This window comes from Rhynchophorus ferrugineus, unplaced genomic scaffold (assembly GCF_030347505.1).
Source record: "Rhynchophorus ferrugineus isolate W39M unplaced genomic scaffold, kcgeb_rfMv2 rfM10, whole genome shotgun sequence".
In the NCBI taxonomy this organism is placed as follows: Eukaryota; Metazoa; Arthropoda; class Insecta; order Coleoptera; family Curculionidae; genus Rhynchophorus; species Rhynchophorus ferrugineus.
In genome coordinates, this window is record NW_027472589.1 from 7521860 (window position 1) to 7541908 (window position 20049).

A 20049-nucleotide genomic window follows, 5' to 3' on the forward strand; every position below is an offset into this window, starting at 1 on the left:
CCGACGAATCTTATTTGCGCGAAATTGATTTATTGACTCCGTCTAAGCTCAATGTATAGAAGGGACCACCACCGACGGAGCACGTGACAAATAAGATCGGCCATTAACGAAATTTTACGTGACTCTCGACACCCCTCGATATCCGAACTTCCTGGGACTTGGCGTTTTTTTTTGCCATCCGCCACCAACACCCTCACCGACAGAGACGACCAGACGGTAGAGACGGCAAATATAAAATTTACCCAATTTCCCCCTATGTTCGATTAAAAGTTCGAGCGCCCCCTGCAGGATAATTAATCGAGTTCGAAGGCGATTTGATGTAAAAGGTTTTTTCTAAGATGGTTACGAAACGATTTCAATCTGACATACCTCTGTGATTGTCTTTATGTTGAATTTTTAGTAACAATTTTATTATGCCTTATCTGTTATCTTAATAAACACTAAATGCTAGTATGGGATAAATACCTTAGTATGTATTTCCCAAATTAACAAAAACTAGACTACTTAATCTAAGAATACCTACATAATATTGTGTGGTTTGGTTGATTGCACTTTGCTATGATTTAGCAAACTTATGTCAAGTTTTAATTTGACTTTCGATTAATCAGTATAGTTGCTTGGCTTTGAGTCTAATCTGATCTGCTTTTTGTCTAATATGATGTTTCCAATTTAGCTTACCATCGAGATGGATACCGAGATATTTCATTATTTATGAATCAAGATGTTATTATTTTCACCCTAATTCATTAATAAATAATTTTGAGAAATAAAGTCCCTAAATGCTGTCATATTACTGAACATTGCACATTACAATTATATTATAAGCACAACAACCATATATTTACATGCAAGCATTTACATATAAGCATATATTCGCCATATTATTTGCAAGATTACGACTAGGCGCGACAACCAGAATGCCAAAAGCCAATTAGCATGAAATTAGCAACGAATGTTTCATCCGATAGTTCCCAACGCTAATTAATAATTAAATAACTTCAAGCTGGTTGGTTTGGTTTTAGTGTTATTCAATAATTTGATGTTAATATGGGGGTGAAGGTCTGTCATTGATCTCTTGGTTTACTAAATGTGAGTTAGAATCCAAATTGGATGCCGTAATATCTGGGTAGATTCACGACGCTTTTTGACACATTATTTTGTAATACTTATACTTATTTGCAACATAAAAGTATTTCGGATTCTATTTAATCTAAGTTCGTCTACCCAATAACTTTTATACATTTTTTGGGACTTTATTCTAATAGAAACGTATTTTTGTTACAGATTGCCATGATGAATCAGTCCGCTGAACATATCTTCGTTGAAAATATGACGTCAGGGCAAACCAACATCCGTAACTAGACGTGGAGGACGAATAGTAACAGCGTACGGGAGATTTCTCGAAACAGCGTCGATCCCCACCCATCCCGGTTGATGTAAATCACTCGAAATGATGCCCACGAGCAGCAGCTTTCTCGTGGTCGCCATCCTCTTGACGTCGCAACTGACCGCGTCGTCGGTCTTGTCCTCGTCCTCCTCCTCCGAAGGCGATGGAAAATGCGAGGAGATCACCATACCCATGTGCCTGGGCATCGGGTACAACATGACCCGCATGCCCAACGAGCTCAATCACGAGACCCAGGAGGAAGCCGGCCTGGAGGTCCACCAGTTCTGGCCCCTGGTGGAGATCAAGTGTTCCCACGACCTGAAGTTCTTCTTATGCTCGATGTACGCACCCATATGCCTGCCCGCTTACAGCCCCCAACTGCCGCCCTGCCGGGACCTGTGCAGGAGAGCCCGGGAGGGATGCGAACCCATCATGAAACAGTACGGCTTCCAGTGGCCCGAGCGCATGGAATGCGACCAGTTCCCGGTCCAAGGCGGCGAGATCCTCTGCATGGACGACCCCTCCCACAACAGCACCTCATCATCGCCCAAGACGAACGGCAAGAAACCCCTCAAACCCTGTAAGCCCGGTTCAAAAAACTGCGAAAGTCCCCACGGAGGCGGAAGAACAAAGGGCGGCACCAGCAGCAGCAGCAACACCAACAGCAACTCGCTCAGCAACGAGTGTCGCTGCCATTGTCAACCACCCCTCGTCTCCCTGGGGCACGAAATCGCACACGCTCCCCCGCTAAACAGAAGCGTCGCAGGCGTACCAAACTGTGCGTTCCCCTGCAAGGAACCGTTCTTGAGCCAGGAAGAGAAGGAGTTCGCCTCGATCTGGATAACGCTATGGTCGGGTCTCTGCGCCGCTTCTACTCTAATGACTCTTACCACGTTTTTCATCGAAACTGAACGGTTCAAGTACCCGGAACGGCCCATCGTCTTTCTCTCCGCCTGCTACTTCCTGGTGTCGGTCGGCTATCTGATCCGCGTGGGGGTAGGACACGAGGCGGTGGCCTGCGACGGTCGCATGATCCGGTACTCGTCGAACGGCACCAGTATCTGTACCCTGGTGTTCCTGCTGGTGTACTTCTTCGGGATGGCGTCGTCGATCTGGTGGGTGATCCTGTCGTTCACGTGGTTTTTGGCAGCGGGACTTAAATGGGGGAACGAGGCCATCGCCAGTTACGCTCAGTGTTTCCACGTCGCCGCCTGGTTGATCCCCACCCTACAGACACTGGGGGTGCTGCTCAGCAGCGCCATCGATGGAGATCCGGTGTCGGGGATCTGTTACGTCGGTAACATGAACACCGAGAATCTACGCACGTTCGTCCTGGCTCCCCTGGTCGTGTACCTCATCCTCGGCACCAGCTTCCTGCTGGCCGGATTCGTGTCCCTGTTCCGCATCAGGAACGTCATCAAGAAACAGGGAGGAGCCGGCGCCGGCTCCAAGGCCGACAAGTTGGAGAAGCTCATGATCCGCATCGGCATCTTCAGCGTGCTGTACACGGTACCGGCCACCATCGTCATCGGATGCTATCTCTACGAGAACGCCTTCCACAACGAGTGGCTGAGGTCGCTGACCTGCTCATGCAACACCCCCAGGTCCAAGCCTCTCTACGCCCTACTGATGCTGAAGTACTTCATGGCCCTGGCGGTGGGGATCACGAGCGGCGTCTGGATCTGGTCGGGCAAGACTCTCGACTCCTGGAAGCGTCTCTGGAGGAGGCTGTTCGGTCGTCCCGACATATCCGGCGCCAACGCCGTGCTGATCAAGAGCCGAACGGGAAAACCGCCGCCTCCCCAGTACCTCATCGCCGGACCCGGAAGCGCCAGTCTGTTGGGACCTTCGGGAAGCGTCGCGTCGGCCAGCCAGCACCACCTCCACCATCACGTTCTCAAGCAACCACCGTTGAGCCACGTATGACAAGCAGGGGACGGATCCGCGCCTGTGGTAGTGAGTCACGCAGCACCCTCTGGGCCGTCATTGAGCAATTACGGGCCCATTTGAGTGACCATGAAGGGTCCTAAGACCATGGTCACGTCTCTCTAGTCGTTTATAGTGCCATCACCGAGGACACTTGTGCGCAAAGTCCGTGCAGGACGATCCATAACCCTTTCTATACTTTATTTATTCGATCTTTCGATCCCGGGATTTGTACAGTGATTTCTGTCGAACTCGTCAACCATACTTGGTCGTATGGTTGACCAGAACGAACAGAACCGCATACTTATACTCATTTTAAGGGTTTCACTTCTGTTTCTTTGTTTGTTCTCGACTCGATTTGTTATTTGTACATAATCTTCGGTAAAAAATGATAAGAGAAAAGTTAGTGCTTGCAATTTTGGGGGGATGAGAACAAACCTCTGTGGAGACATCAACGTTATCGTTAAGCTAGATGTAATTTGTACAGTAAATACGTTATTTTAGAACAGGTACTACTGCTATGATGTTTGAAAAGTCCCGATCCCTTTTTTCGGTTCACCAAAACGACCACGAGTGTTTGTTGTACATATATATAGACGGCATATTGTATATTCTTTATTATTGTACTTATATATCAATGAGACTGAACGCAATTTTTTACAGAACATATACTGCCAACACGGTCAAAACAAGAAACGAACTAACTACTTAATTACCGAGAAAGCAAAATGTCAGGTCTCATTATTATTCAAGTGATTAACAAGATACGTAATTATCGTTAAGGAAAAAATGTGTGAAACTGGACGTGAGTGTTTTGTTTCGGTGGGTTGTTTCGGTGACGTAACGTTCACGCATTGATGACGACTGCCCATCCTGTGCCATGATTAATAAATCGAAACGAACTTTGTGTTTTTCTTTTATTCGGGGACCATCTGGGACACTGCAACCTGCTAAACTCAACCGTCGAAACAACCTACCGATACCACAGTGCTGAATGTTAAGAAAACTATTTTGTTAAAGAGAAAAAAAAAATTAAATATATTCTTGTAGTATCCGTAATATCTCTTCCCGTACTACCAGTACTGTTAGATTTTTTTCGACCCTTAACAACTCTCTGTTTGTTATATATCTTTCGGTTTGTATATATATATATATTTATATAATCATACATCTCCCAGAACCAAACAAAACATTTGGTCTACTATTTGAAATATTGGTGTAAAACTAAAATAAATCCCAAGAGAGAGAACTAACACGACCTCTACGGGGCGCGTTCGGAAACACCGCCAACTAGATGAGACATATTCCGAAGGCCACGCCCCCCTACGTAATATAATCGGTGATAAAAACATGTATCCAACGTTTCGTTTTTGTTTCGGTATCTTAGTATAGGGACATATCAAAGTTCTAGAAGGTTTAGAAGCATCAAGATCCATCGCACATGAACGGCGTTTTATTTAATATCGGTAGACTGTGTGTCCTTTTAGCTTGATGGGATTTCGGGAAAAGGACGTACCTTCGACATAGGGAGAGAAACCCGCGCTCGCGGCCTCTCCGATTGTGAATTTTAATTTATGATGATTTCGTTTTATGAAATAAAAATAGGATTACTATCGAACTATTAAGCACAAAATTTAAATTATGTATATTTTTTTTAATGTTAATTGAGCAATGTACAGAACTATTTTCGTTGGTATCTCAAAGTGAGTGTATAGTAGATTTAGATTTTACCTGTAACTGTATGTATGCTTGAAGACGTATACGATTATAATTAAATATTGTACTCATCAACAATTATGTCGTTTTATTTTACGATTTATTGTAAAATCACCCCCTATTTTGATTGAGATATAACTTTGGCTGCTGTGTTTATTAAAACTAATAATTCGACTACAAGAGTCCTCATTATTATTGTTTATTATAGTTTAAGGTTTATAGTCATCTCAATGTTTAAAGATCATTTGATGACTCAATTATTTATAGAATAAAATTAACGAAAACACATAAAATTCCTATATACATTAAGTAGAACCTTTCTAAATATATATAGCTTAAATAATTAAATATTATACCAATTATAACAATTCGAAGTTAAATAACGTTATAATATAATAATAAACGTTGTAAAACTACATATCATGGGGGACACGTCATATGAAAGTCGGGATTACTAGGTTAAGGTAGGAGATGGCGTTACCAACCTGTGAGGTCCGGGAGTTTTTGAGTGGTGTTGAGTAATTACTTATAGAGCAATATAAGTTTGACTGAAACAGATAGAATTTCAAGAAAAATTACACAAAACATTTCTAAATATGTAACATTTAAAATAGTCCTTGAAATTCTCGTAATTCAAAGCCAGCTAGATAAGACTTAAATCTCATTTTGATATAAAAATTATTTTTATTTAGAGAAGACCTGATTTCTTTGATTTATATGATTTCATAAAATAACAACATCATTTGATTCATGAATACACATCGCTTACTCTGATTAAATAATACTCACTCAAATTATAATGCATATGGATTAACTGTTAAGATTTTAAATCAGTAATACACGGCCCACTTGATTTATAATTTTGGTGAACAAACTGATTTACACTCTATTTACATTCACCTTGACTCAGGTGATTTTTTGTTTCTTCCTACCTTCGTACTTTCTGAGATTTGTAGCGGTACTTCTAACCATCTATAGCGAAGCTGCACAGCTGCGGACATACACATACTGAGTACGGTAGGTCAGATTTCACAATTTTTGGTTAAAATGCTGTAAATTTTAGAATCGAACGCTAATATAGTCCTCACTGCTCACTGCTTAGAAACAATTACCAAAAAATAGGTTACGGTGATTATCTATACGTTAATGAATTTACAGAAACATTGAACAACAAAAAGGCAGAAACTGAGAGAAAATTGTTGTGCCACAAGGTACGCCAAACCTTTAGCTACATGTTTACAAAAGATTTAAAGCTGGAAGACGCTGAAAATACTACCTCAACTTTTTTCCTTCCTTCCTTTCCTTTAACTGATTCGACAATCGATATTCGGTAAATATATTGGGTGCTTTCTACACATTTAAATATTCGGATCGCTCGTATTTATATGTAGCACTAATCAGAATAACATACTTCATATCGGACTTTATCAATTACAAGTACACAAAGTCTGAAAAAATCTGTTTGAATCAGATACGATCTGACATTAGAAAAACGCTTCGTACGGCAGATCATTTCAACTACCTGAAAAGTGCTTTTATTGTGATAAAACCGTTATAATAATGATTAAAATATCAGATAGATGGCGATAGTTTTATTGCATTCACTCCTTTTACAATTAGTATCAACCTACAAAAGAAAGCTGTTAAAATTTAGTGGTAGTCTGCCCATAAGTTTGTGAGTTATTGCGCTAGGAGTAACACTATTTTTGTTATTTTCAAAACAATAGATTAAAAACAATTTCGTGTTTTGATTTTATATTGCTTCTTGTTGGGAATAAATACCGTTCAAGCAAAGCAATGGCTTGAAAGGTGTTATAAGGACTGAGCTGCATCAGAAACAACAATAAAACGTTGGTTTGCTGACTTCAAACGTAGTCGTAGAGCAATTTTGTGAAGGGAAATATGATCAACAGTGAATATTATATAGCATTATTAGAGCCGAAATTGCAAAGAAATGACCACATATGGCAAAAAGAGATTTTTGTTTCATCAAGACAACGTACTGTGTCGCACGTCACTCAAAACAATGGCAAAACTACATGAATTGAACTTCGAATTACTCCTATATCCACCGTATTCGCCAGATATGTCTCCCAATGACTACTGGCTGTTTGCAGACATCAAAAAAATGCTCACCAATAAGAAATTTCACTCGAGTGAAGAGATTATCGCTGAAACTGTTTAGAGGCAAGAGATAAATCGTTCTACATAAGTGATATCTAAATGTTAGAGAGGCGTCGGAATGATTGTGTGGCTCTTGATGGAGATTACGTTAATAAATAAAACCAAATTTGAACAAAAATATGGCGTTTTCTTTGTTACTCCTGGGACTTTTCAGCCCATAAGTTACGACTCCCTTTGAGGGAATTACAATGACTTGAACGAGTGAAGGACTCTGTGCAGTGATGGTACTATAAAAAAAACGTGGCAATTTTTTTCTTTGAAAAAAATTGTTAAGGGTTAAATGTACTTATTTCATAATATTAATTACACGTTCTTTAGCCACATGTCAAAAACAAAGTTTTTATTCCTCGTTATCTTTTCGTTAAACAAAAATCACTACCTATTTTGTAATAATCTAGAATAACACAAGGTGTTCTGATGGATTAAAAACCATTACCCACTATGATTAATCATGGTGCAGAACCTACTTTGATTCATTAAAACACAGTACTATCTTACTATAGCTGGCGGTCAAGCCGTACTACCGATGTCTTTCGTTTGAATGAACGTAGGGTATAATTAAACAAGGAAATCCTCACAATAGTCGCCGCTTATGCTGAGAAACAATCCCTGACGACTAATCATCGAGCGAACATATTCCTTTTACAAATTGCCGGTGGTTTACGAACGTAAGCTGCCTGCAAAGTTTGAATTCAAACCATAGTTTATACCCGTTCACCACTTTATTACCGTCCGAAATACCCATAAATAATTGAAACTGCTGTTTCTGTGGGAACAAGCGCGTTGTTTAACGTTCACTCCTTGTAACATTCAGCACGATTTTTATTTCAAAGTGCCTGGGCAAATTTACAGAGAACTACTTTAGAATTTATTGTTCTAAACCACAAAGGATTTTCATGAACCTGTTAATAGACGCCTACAAATAGTTTTAAATGATTTCTGGTTTATGAAACAGAGTACAGCTGATGGTTTACAGAAAACAATTTCGGTGAATTGACTGGTTTAGTTACAACTGACTTTACTCAGTTTTACAGATAAGCTGGCCAAAGATTTATATAAATATTATCATCATTCAAAGATATAAATAATTAAGATACAAGCGGCAAAAATGAAATACCTTAGAAGAGTCCGCGGTACAACAAAGATAGACAGGACGAGAAGTAAAGGAACTAGAAAATATACCGATAAAGACAAGTATATGAACTTTGGTATCGAAATTGAAACGGTTATACGATCATAACGTTGAAATTTACTTATTAGGAGTATTAGTGAAATACCTCCTTGATACATCTAGCCCGTTTAACATATTGTTACAGGATTTTTTAGTCGAGAAAGACGCGGTATGAACTTCGGTATCCGAATCATCGTTGATACAGTGTATTTTTAATGAAATGAAATACCTGGGGTGTAACAAAGATGAACAGAATGAGAAGTAAAACAGTGAGAAAATACCACAACATTATATAAGCGAAATTATACATAGAAAGAAGACAACTTGTGGGTCAACAGTAAGAAGCAAGAATGAAGAAGATGTAAGAGCAGAAGAAAATATAAGTGAACCTGTTGTAAATGCATCAGAAGAGAGGAAATACTCCGTGTAATGGAAGAAGACAGAAAAAAATTAAATGAAAAGTGAATTTATTTAAAAAGAAAGGATAGATGATAAACAAAACACACCATTTAGATTCTTAGACATAAACAAAATATTTCTACCCTCTATTGCTGTAATTTAAAAAATTCTCTCAAACTTAATATACAACCAGACTGAATCTTTACCAATTCTAACCCCCCAACAAATGTACTCTTTCACTTTTATAGCCCATTAATACATCCATTGAAATTACAGGCGTGAGTGATTTCCAATTCACATCCAATCGTCCGCATGGTCAGTCTATCGGTGGTCTCCAACTGGCCACCCGATTAAGCTTCGTACGGCCCATCTGGCGTATTTAAGTGTGGCTGTCGCTGGACTTTCTCGTTTTGTCACCCCCTAATCCCAATTGGGTGAAGAACTGTTGTTTTAAATAATAAAATAGTAAATAGTAAATAATAGCAAGAAAAGTGTACAAAAGCAAAAGATCACTGAATATTTATTTAAGCTAAATCTTACCTTTCTAAAAATAATCTCACTAAAATAGCATATTAATTAACATACATAACATCATCTGTTGATTTATTTGTAATGGTTCTATTTATAACGGTATCTAAACTAATGTAATCAACATTATTCACTATTATATGTTATCTATCAGTTTCTTCAGAGGAGACTTGACCATTTAACAGACAGGTCCTAACTTATTTTATTGCAAACACTAAAGCAAAATAGGTAGTCAGACACTATTATAGGCAGTATACATGTTTTAACATTATTCTCCAGTCACACATTTTCTGACCAAATAGTAAATTCACATCATGTCCATTAATGTAATGTAGATCATATTCTTCAATATAACACATAGTTAATAAATAAGTTAGAACATCTATTATTCTTACCAACAAAAAGAAACCAATTAGTAAACCACCACTCCCACACACGCATCATAATTCAAAGGAGAATCTCGGAGGCTCTAAGTGGTTCAATCCCCACAAATCAGGATCTAGCACTGTCCAGTACTCACCAGACCACTACTCACAAGAAAGAAGAGGAACGTTTATTGAGAAAGCTGATCAAGGACCATTAGGTTGCAGGGATTTCTGGATTCCCAGTATAGACACTTTTATTGTAACAAACGAAGCCAATCTTGGAGCAACCATACGGATAATTGAATTGCAGGTAAACTCGCAGCTCTTATGAAAGTTTATTTTGTAATGAAATTATTATTATTTGTCATTGCAGATTCAGATACAATGGAGAAACCCATAGTCGGAAGCATGTCAGCGAATTCGAACAAGAACAACAGCGTACACACACAACTTCTGGTAAAACAAGGTAAAGGCCTTTTTAAATTTACAACAATTAACCGCAACTAAAACAGAAATTATAAAATTACTAAATGCATTTTTCTATTATTTCAGAACACATAACTGCTTGTTGTACCACTACTGCAAGAACTTTCTATCAGGAGAAGAACATATCATCCACAACACCAGCCATTTCATACGGAAGAAGATATATTTATTAGAATAAAATATTTTGTGTTAAATAACATCAATAAATATTTGAATATTTTATTAACCTAATTGTGTAAGTAACCCTATAAAATAAATAAAAGTCAAATTTTAATAAACTTTGTTTTTATTTAAAAAATCCTACCAAAATAATCACAGAGTTATTAGGATAACAGAAGTGTCGAAGACGCCGTTCTTTTAGTGTCATATCAGGCAACTCAAAATACACTTATGAGTATGTTAAGTTGCCTAACCTTCGACGCAATTCTCAGCTGTTTGACAAATTAAAATAATACAACAACCCTTTCGGAGATTTAGAATTGAATACAAAAATACTTTGATCAGCTTTAGTTTCAAATTTTAAATAAATCACTGATATAGGCGGTCTCACAAATTGTTAGAGATTTTTTTAGTTGAAAAATACACGGATAGATATAGTGCGTTTTACGTGGATTTTTTTAGTGCGTTTTCCGTGGATTTTTTGATTAAAAAAATTTTACACGGAGTATTAATAAAATGCCTCCTTGATACATATAGTCCGTCTCACCATCTCCGACACTTGAATTTTTCTATCAAAATTGAAACGACTCGTTGATATAGTGCGTTTTCCGTGGATTTTTTGATTAAAAAAATTTTACACCAATACGTGATACCGACTATATGATCATGACCTTGAAATTTATTTATTATTAGGAGTATTAATAAAATGCCTCCTTGATACATATAGTCCGTCTCACCTATTGTTACAGCATTTTTTTAATCAAAAAATCCACGGAAAACGCACTATATCTCCGACACTTGAATTTTTCTATCAAAATTGAAACGACTCGTTGATATAGTGCGTTTTCCGTGGATTTTTTGATTAAAAAAATGCTGTTACAATAAGTGAGACGGACTATATTTTTAGTTCAAAATGTTTGGTTAGCTTGGGTTTAAGATTTGGAATGAATCGCAGATATAGTGCGTTTTCCGTGGATTTTTTGATTAAAAAAATTTTACACCAATACGTGATACCGACTATATGATCATGACCTTGAAATTTATTTATTATTAGGAGTATTAATAAAATGCCTCCTTGATACATATAGTCCGTCTCACCTATTGTTACAGCATTTTTTTAATCAAAAAATCCACGGAAAACGCACTATATCTCCGACACTTGAATTTTTCTATCAAAATTGAAACGACTCGTTGATATAGTGCGTTTTCCGTGGATTTTTTGATTAAAAAAATTTTACACCAATACGTGATACCGACTATATGATCATGACCTTGAAATTTATTTATTATTAGGAGTATTAATAAAATACCTCCTTGATACATATAGTGCGTCTCAACTATTGTTACAGCATTTTTTTAATCAAAAAATCCACGGAAAACGCACTATATGTCCGACACTTGAATTTTTCTATCAAAATTGAAACAACTCGTTGATATAGTGCGTTTTCCGTGGATTTTTTGATTAAAAAAATGCTGTTACATTCAGTGAGACGGACTATATATTTAGTTCAAAATGTTTGGTTAGCTTGGGTTTAAGATTTGTAATGAATCGTAGATATAGTGCGTTTTTCATGGATTTTTTTTTAAAAAAAAAAGCAATAAATTTTATAAAATATATATTTAGTTAAAAAATAATTTGGATCCAAAATATTTAAAAAATATCTTTTAAAATATTTTATTTAAAACGCATAAGTATGGAAGGAGGTTATTTGTTATTAATGACAATTAGTTATGCTGCAACCAAACATACACCATAGTGTATTTTGGGTTGCCTAGTAATGCTTCGGTAATGAGTTATCAGGATTTCAGCGATACTAAGAATTCAAATTCTACAGGAAATAAAAGAAAGATTTTCTTATGAAAGGTGTATTTATTTAAAATATATATGTATTAGTTATAAGTAAAAGTTAAAATATATAAATATCTCTGTATTACATTAATTTATTATGTTTATTATAACTACTCTTTATTAAACTAACAATATACTAATTGCTAACTTTTCAAACACATGCAGGTAACTAATCTTTATTACAATTACTTAAAATAACAAAATATCCACAGATTAGGCTGATCTTTTCTTCTTTATTGCAAGAGGTTTTCAGTCTAGAGCCCGTTGATGTTCTAGGCACCCTGAAATAGAAAGTTATATTTAGCGTTTTTATGCTTAATGTATATATTGAAGTTATTATTAATTGTTTGATGTTAATTAAGGAATATGCTTACCGGTTTTATTTACCAACGAATCGAGGTATCAGGAATCCAACGCAGTGAGCTGGTCCCAAAGCGGCGTGTATGATGAGAGTATCTCGTTGAAATCCATCGCCAAAATTGATGCATTGAAGCGTATGGCTCGATGCTTCTTACACCACACTTAAGAGATGAATAACTGGAATAATAATGTTTCAATCAATAACCAAGTTCCTTTATTAGTCTCATCTGTTTCAGATCTTTTTAACTATTTGGACTTTTACAATTTTTCTTAAATAATTGTCATTGGGATGCCGAAAAAATATCAATAGTTTTGTCAGTTGATACTTTTCGAGATTTTTAAGAAAAAAAATTAAGATGTTATTGTTATGTTGCTTATGTCATTGAGCTTTAAAAAAAATTGTAGAATCGGTACTTAACTTTAAAGGAATTTTGTAAATAGGTTAGTTAAGGTCAGATAAGTTAAATAAGGTTTGTGCTTATTTTTATTTAGTCATTACAACGATTATTATGTACATATTTTATTTTTAAATGTTTTTTTTTGTGTTAAAAATCTAAGTTTAATTATTTTTTTCCTCTGATATATCGATTTTTTTTTTCAAATATCGAAAACGATATATAGACATTTTTCCGCTAGTGTCAACTAAACTACTATAGTTCTTAAATAATTTACCTAATGTCCAATAGTAAATGCCTCTGTACAGTGATTGATCCAATAACAGCTCGCATGAAGGAAAACGTAGGAATATGAACAATGGGATCTCATAATGGGTTCACTTCTCCTTATTTACCAATTCACCAGCACCTCTGTGAAATAGCATACAATGAAGCATAAAGCCTAAGCATGTATTATAAAATATATTAACCTTTTTCATCTTGTTTCCTTCTTCATAGTCGTCATGTTCTTTACATAGTCGCCTGCAATCTCATCTGTCATTCTCTTCTCCCAGCTAAATCTTCTTTCAAGCTGATGCAGATCGTTGTTCTTCCCCAAATCTATGTTGCTTCTCCCTCTCTCTCTCTCTCTCTCTATTTTATCTTCTGTTTGTATTTTCTTCACACCTGGTACATCTTCCATAACCACTTGGTCCGTTTTACAGTTCTAAATGAATTTAAGATTTCTTCCTTCTATTGCTTTCTCAATATTTTCAGACAAAAATCAGATCAGACTAAGTATTGAAGTTTGTACTGGTTACTCGGAAGATACTCTCAACTTGATCTAAAATTAAAGACACTCGTTTATCAGCTAATCATAAGCCTATTTGAATGCATGGATTGCAAAATGGATATTAAATTAACTAGTAATCCAACGCACCTAAAACAAACTTCTACTTTTAATTATCAATGCTTATCGCTACGTAACCAACAAAGAAATGCACCATGTCCTCGAAATGAAATGGACAAAGTTATCCAAGATTTCGCATTAACATGAAATAAGAGTACTAAATCTCATCAACTTAAAAGCGATACACCTACTAGATATCATGCAAGAAATCAGAACATTGAAACGAACCAAACCACACGAACTTGTATAATGTATAGCTTAGTTTTATTTTAATTTAGAAAATACATATTGATGTATTAATCCCGTACTCGCATTGCTTGTGTCAACAGAATAGGAGTAGTAAATTAATTTGTATATTAAGATTGTATATTAAGACTAATGTAAGATGTAATTAATTTTTAAAAAATCGTTCTAAATCTTTTGATAGTACTAATTCTTCAGCCTTTCTTATTATTTCTATTCAATTCTTTTTACTTTCTTACCAAGTTTGCTGTCATCGGCGTATGTCATAAGGCGTAGCCTATATCTGACTGCATACTGGTCTCTTCATGACTATTGTTGTTTCTTCTAATTTCTATCCAACAATTTTCACAATCAATTTCAATTGGTTAGTCTCCCAACATAAGCAGGATTAGTGGATCTCTCCATCTACTTAGTTTTTTTTTCTGGCTATATATTCCCAATGATTTTATACAGTTTTGCCAATGCAATCACAAGAAATTATGGATGCAGACTGAGGAGAATGATAGAGTAGTAAGAAAAAAAGGCACAGAAGTGTGACAGAAGAAACAATAAAAATAAAGACAAGAGGCAAAAGAAACAGTCTTCTCACGAGGAAAAATCTGACGATGACGGTTTTGAAGTTGGTTCAATTATGTTGCTAAAAATTAAGTTATTTTATTTAATATTAGGGTATGGGTAGGCCAAGTAAAGGTGGGCTGCATGAAGCCGCTGTATGAAGAAGAATAGGAATAAAGAAACAATGATTGAAAATAGGGAACGTTTCAGGTCCCGGTGTCCGCTAACCATCTTAGGTGATTTGACAAATGTTCTAACTAAACAAAAACAAAAACTTATCGCCACCGGGAATCGAACCCGCGACCTCCGTTTGGGATCTAAACATAGAACCTCCTCCTTTTCCGACTTCGGATTATTATTTTACAACAAATAAAAGTTGCAAAAGTTTCCCAGCGACGGTACGAATCGCGTGGATGAAATTCCCGAGCCCAGTCGCGTCACGTGACGTGCCATCAATCAACCACCCGGATATTCATTAAAAGTGTGGGGCGGATTTGCATATTAACCGGCGCGAAAGGGTAGCTGCACCTTGGGGTAACGTTCTCGTTAGACTGCTATGTACGTATGTATATGTGTAATCTATTTCGCTCGGGCGCGTTTACTTCACAAACGGGAAGCGCCGATGCGTCCATATCGAGCCGGATGACGGACGACGATAATGAGCTATGATGGCGCTTGTTCCGGGGCCCCGATATCATCACGAACGGATTTTATAAGATTGATGAGATTTCGAAAATTTCATTAAAAACGATCTCGTGTACTTATACATCTATATCTGACAGTACACGGCGCTCAGGTTGATAAAACTAGAGCTGTCAAATTTGGAAACTATAATACCAGGTCTACCGGAAAGTCGTTACCGGTTTTATTAACAGATGCCGCTAGGTTTAAATATGCGGGTATGAGCCCGAAAGTAAGCAGCAGTCGACTGTATGGGTATTCCAAGATGAACCAAATCCAACAAAAGTTGTTCGGCAGAACTGGTCATATTGCAACAGTGCCTCTAGAGGATCGTAGAACAATAAATTCTGATTGGTACACAACCATTTGTTTGCCAGAAGTCTTCGGTGAAACAAGGGAAACAAACAAGAGACGCCGAATTGTTCTTCATCACGACAATGCGAGCTCTCAAACAAGAGACTATTTGAGCACTCAAAACATCGAATTGATGGGTCATCCGCCATACAGCCCTGATTTGGCACCCAATGACTTCTTTTTGTTCCCATCCGTGAAGAATAAATTGCGTGGTCAACGATTTTCCTCGCCCGAAGGAGCTATTGAAGCGTTCAAAAATCATGCTTTAAAAATTGGTTTAAGCGTATACAAAAGTGTATCCATCATCGTGGCCAGTACTTTGAAAAACAATAAAAATATATTCGCAGAATAACTATTTGTTTTTTTTTCCTATTCCCGAAATATAAATAGTAACCCTCGTATACTTGTACAATAATACTAATACTCCGAGAATGTCTCATCGTACTCGCAAAATCCACTCTGACATCTTCCGAATGCTTATTTATCCGATCGGTGAACTGGGCTGTATGGCCTAGCGATCGTGGATTACACACAAACTTGAACGCGGTGCCGTCCCGTTGGCTTTCTGTTTTTCGTTTTCCTGTCTCCCGTCGTCCCAACGTTTCGGATTATCCTTTCGCGTACGCCTGTGCGATGGCTTCGGGCTACGCGGTAAGCCTTCCGCGGAACTGGTTAATGTCATTTTTTCGGGACGTCCAAGTGGCCCCTCGATATTCTCCATACTTATTTTATGCGATAGACGAGCGTGAAATGGTGTCGTGGGAAATTTATTTCGAAACCGGACCCGTAACAGTTGTACTGTAACGGTACATATAAGGTGGATGGATGCTTCAATTTGGGTTAATCAATGGCTTCAACTTTTAGTTAAATTTTGGAAGATTTGTTGCTTCCCATTTCTGTTCTTCGGATTCTGAAATAAAATATTTTTTTTTAAATTTGCTAGTCGTTTTAGACCAACTTACAATTTGTCTTTACAATAATTGTAATAGATGTAAGTAATTGGTCCTGTAAAATCTCGCTGCAGCTACAATACTTTTTGAGGACTTTGTTCTAGAAAACTCAAATTGTATTTATATTAGTGTTTGCGGAACATTGACGTAATTGGATTTCATATGTTCATATATAGGTTTCAATACTTGCTTATATAATAGCAATTTATTATGTACTTATAGTTGTGATTTTCTTCCAATTAACCAATACATTCTCCTATATTTTAACTCCAGTTATTTCCTTTTCTATTTTACATATTCCTTCCAGTGAAGTTCTGCCTCAAGATTTATTTCGAGATACTTAGCGTTGTTTTTATATGGAATGATTGTATTATTTATCGTTATTGGTGCTTATACGATCTGATTATACGTGAACTGCACATGCACAGATTTACTTTCGTTAATTTTTATTTTCCAATTATCCAATTATTTATATTGTCACTTGCCCGTTGTCATTTTCGTATGGCTTCTCCACTAATGTCTGCGACAGTAAGAAATACAACGTCATCAGCATATGTAGCCATTCGGATATTTTCCATGTGTGGTAGGTACCTTCATAGGGTTTTTCAATTTCATCTATTATTCTATGCACCTGGTCAATAGTCGAAAGTTTGTTAACAAACCCAAACTAATGTATAGGTATTAGAATTTTTCTCTATATAATAGATTATAATATATAGGGAAAATGTCTTGAGTGTAATCGGTCTAATGTGCAATATGTAAATCTTATGATAACTAGTATATACAAGACCTATAGAAAATAACTTCTTTATGTGATTTTTTTGTGTAAAATATGCTATTCTAAATCTTAAATAAAACCTATATTTAGTCTATTCAAAGTTTTTTGTACAATTCGTTTTAGAATCAGGTAAAATTTTCCTTCTCATTTTATTCTAATTAAAAAGAGACACATGACTGCCTGGTTAGTTCGAACACGTAAAGGAACGAGCCTGCCAAAGTCGTCCGATTGTCAGACGTACGCAAGATTCTTGAAAGCAATAGTGATAAAAGATTATAACTCGACCTTTAGGCCACCCGTATCAGGTTTAAGTCGAAATAAACAAGTATTTCTTCAACCAGTGTTTTTAGTTCCCGTGCAAATTCCTTCCACAAACAGTAGTGAAGGTTCGGACAAACAATCGCATCGACAGCCGCACATTTCGACCGGCCGACCAGACGAACATTCCTACACTATAAACTATTGTGGCTGTATAATTAACTATATATATAACTGTAGTTTTTAGATGTACTATAATGTTAAAATAAATTATATTTGATAACACTTTTGTTCAATTATTTTATTTAGATTAGAATTTTATTTTATGTCAAAGCCAAACTGAACTAAAACTCAGTCTAAAATCGTATATACTTGTTTTTCGATCGATTTTACCGTAGAATCACCCATTACACATAAGTCATCTCTTAAACAGCGTGTAATAGAAACTTTTTTCTGGATGCCTGTTAATTCTTATTTATAAGTAATAATTTCGTAATATATACGTTTCAGACGGCCGGACCATCCAAACAAGATATATTAACGTGCTCGAAACGCAAATTGTGATCTTAATCGCACTGACAATTTCCGCATTGGGATAGCTTGGGCGACGCGAGGGGCAGACAGCGTTGCCCGCAACACGAAAATGTTTTCTTTTTCTGTTTCCCCGAGACGCGTTCGGATTAAACGTTGTGACTGTTGGATAAATATTTCTGTTCGTCCTTATCGTCGATCCAAAACAGATTCGTATGAGTAATGAGCGACGTTTGTTTATTTAAATCCTCGGATGGTGTTTTGTTTCGACTCGTTCGCTTTCCAATAAAAGCATCATAAAATGTCATCGGGACGTTCGTGACTCGTTGGTATCTGATATATGGTTAAAAAAAAGCTATGGATATTATTAGTTCTTGTCCACAGAAAATACGATGAAGATACCATAGCTAAAATGTATCCGGCTCTCTCTCTCCCCTTCTTTCTCTCTCTCTCTTCCCTTCTCTCTCTCTCTCTCTCTTTCCTTCTCTATCTCCCTCTTTCCTTCTCTCTCTCTCTCTCTCTCTCTCTCTCTCTCTCTCTCTCTCTCTCTCTCTCTCTCTCTCTCTCTCTCTCTCTCTCTCTCTCTCTCCCTCTTTCCTTCTCTCCCTCTCTCTCTCTTTCCTTATCTCTCTCTCTCTCTCTCTGTCTTTCCTTCTCTCTATCTCTCTCCCCTTCTCTCTCTCTCTCCCCTTCTCTCTCTCTCCCCTTCTCTCTCTCTCTCTCTCCTTCTCTCTCTTTCTCTCTCTCCCCTTCTCTCTCTCTCTCCCCTTCTCTCTCTCTCTCTCCTTCTCTCTCTCTCTCTCTCCCCTTCTCTCTCTCTCCCCTTCTCTCTCTCTCCCCTTCTTTCTCTCACCCCTTCTCTCTCTCACCCCTTCTCTCTCTCACCCCTTCTCTCTCTCACCCCTTCTCTCTCACCCCATCTCTCTCACCCCTTCTCTCTCTCACCCCTTCTCTCTCTCACCCCTTCTCTCTCTCACCCCTTCTCTCTCTCACCCCTTCTCTCTCTCACCCCTTCTCTCTCTCACCCCTTCTCTCTCTCTCCCCTTCTCTTTCTCTCTCTCTCCCGTTCTTTCTCTCTCTCTCCCCTTCTCTCTCTCTCTCTCTCCCCTTCTCTCTCTCTCTCTCCCCTTCTCTCTCTCTCTCCCCTTCTCTCTCTCTGTCTCCCCTTCTCTCTCTCTCTCCCCTTCTCTCTCTCTCTCTCCCCTTCTCTCTCTCTCTCCCCTTCTCTCTCTCTCTCCCCTTCTCTCTCTCTCTCTCTCTCCCCTTCTCTCTCTCTCTCTCCCCTTCTCTCTCTCTCTCTCTCCCCTTCTCTCTCTCTCCCCTTCTCTCTCTCTCCCCTTCTCTCTCTCTCCCCTTCTCTCTCTCTCTCTCTCTCCCCTTCTCTCTCTCCCCTTCTCTCTCTCTCTCTCTCTCTCTCCCCTTCTCTCTCTCTCTCCCCTTCTCTCTCTCTCCCCTTCTCCCTCTCTCTCTCCCCTTCTCCCTCTCTCTCTCCCCTTCTCTCTCTCTCTCTCCCCTTCTCTCTCTCTCTCCCCTTCTCTCTCTCTCCCCTTCTCTTTCTCTCACCCCTTCTCTCTCTCACCCCTTCTCTCTCTCACCCCCCCTCTCTCTCACCCCTTCTCTCTCTCACCACTTCTCTCTCTCACCCCTTCTCTCTCTCACCCCTTCTCTCTCTCTCCCCTTCTCTCTCTATCTCTCCTCACCAACCTATCCGGCATATATTTTGATCAAGAGTTCTGTCAATTCAAAAAATACAATATAATTTTGTGACCTATACAAAATATTAAATTACCAACAAAACAAATCTAAATTAATAAACTGCTTTAGCCGGTTTCGTAGCACAATGGTAAAGACGACAGGACAGTCCATCTACTGTTGGATAGTTGTG

At 37.7% G+C, this 20049-nt stretch overlaps 1 protein-coding gene and 2 long non-coding RNA genes across 3 annotated transcripts in view; 2 read left to right on the forward strand and 1 right to left on the reverse strand.

Moving 5' to 3' along the window:
* The window catches only part of fz2 (frizzled 2), a 118800-nt gene extending 113693 nt beyond the window's left edge, over positions 1–5107 (forward strand). Inside the window, exon 4 of the mRNA XM_076415967.1 lies at positions 1285–5107. Within this exon, the coding sequence (XP_076272082.1) occupies positions 1451–3313 (1863 nt within the window). The 5' untranslated portion in view covers positions 1285–1450 and the 3' untranslated portion in view covers positions 3314–5107. The remainder of the gene's footprint in view (positions 1–1284) is intronic.
* A 4738-nt stretch (positions 5108–9845) lies between these two features.
* On the forward strand, positions 9846–10418 carry LOC143203729 (uncharacterized). Its single transcript, XR_013007414.1, has 3 exons — positions 9846–9986; positions 10050–10142; positions 10229–10418. It is a non-coding gene; the product is annotated as an uncharacterized LOC143203729 (long non-coding RNA).
* A 1893-nt stretch (positions 10419–12311) lies between these two features.
* On the reverse strand, positions 12312–13539 carry LOC143203728 (uncharacterized). The gene is made up of 4 exons (XR_013007413.1): positions 13396–13539; positions 13203–13336; positions 12545–12707; positions 12312–12451 (listed from the first exon to the last, which is right to left on the reverse strand). It is a non-coding gene; the product is annotated as an uncharacterized LOC143203728 (long non-coding RNA).
* Between the last annotated feature and the right edge of the window lie 6510 nt (positions 13540–20049).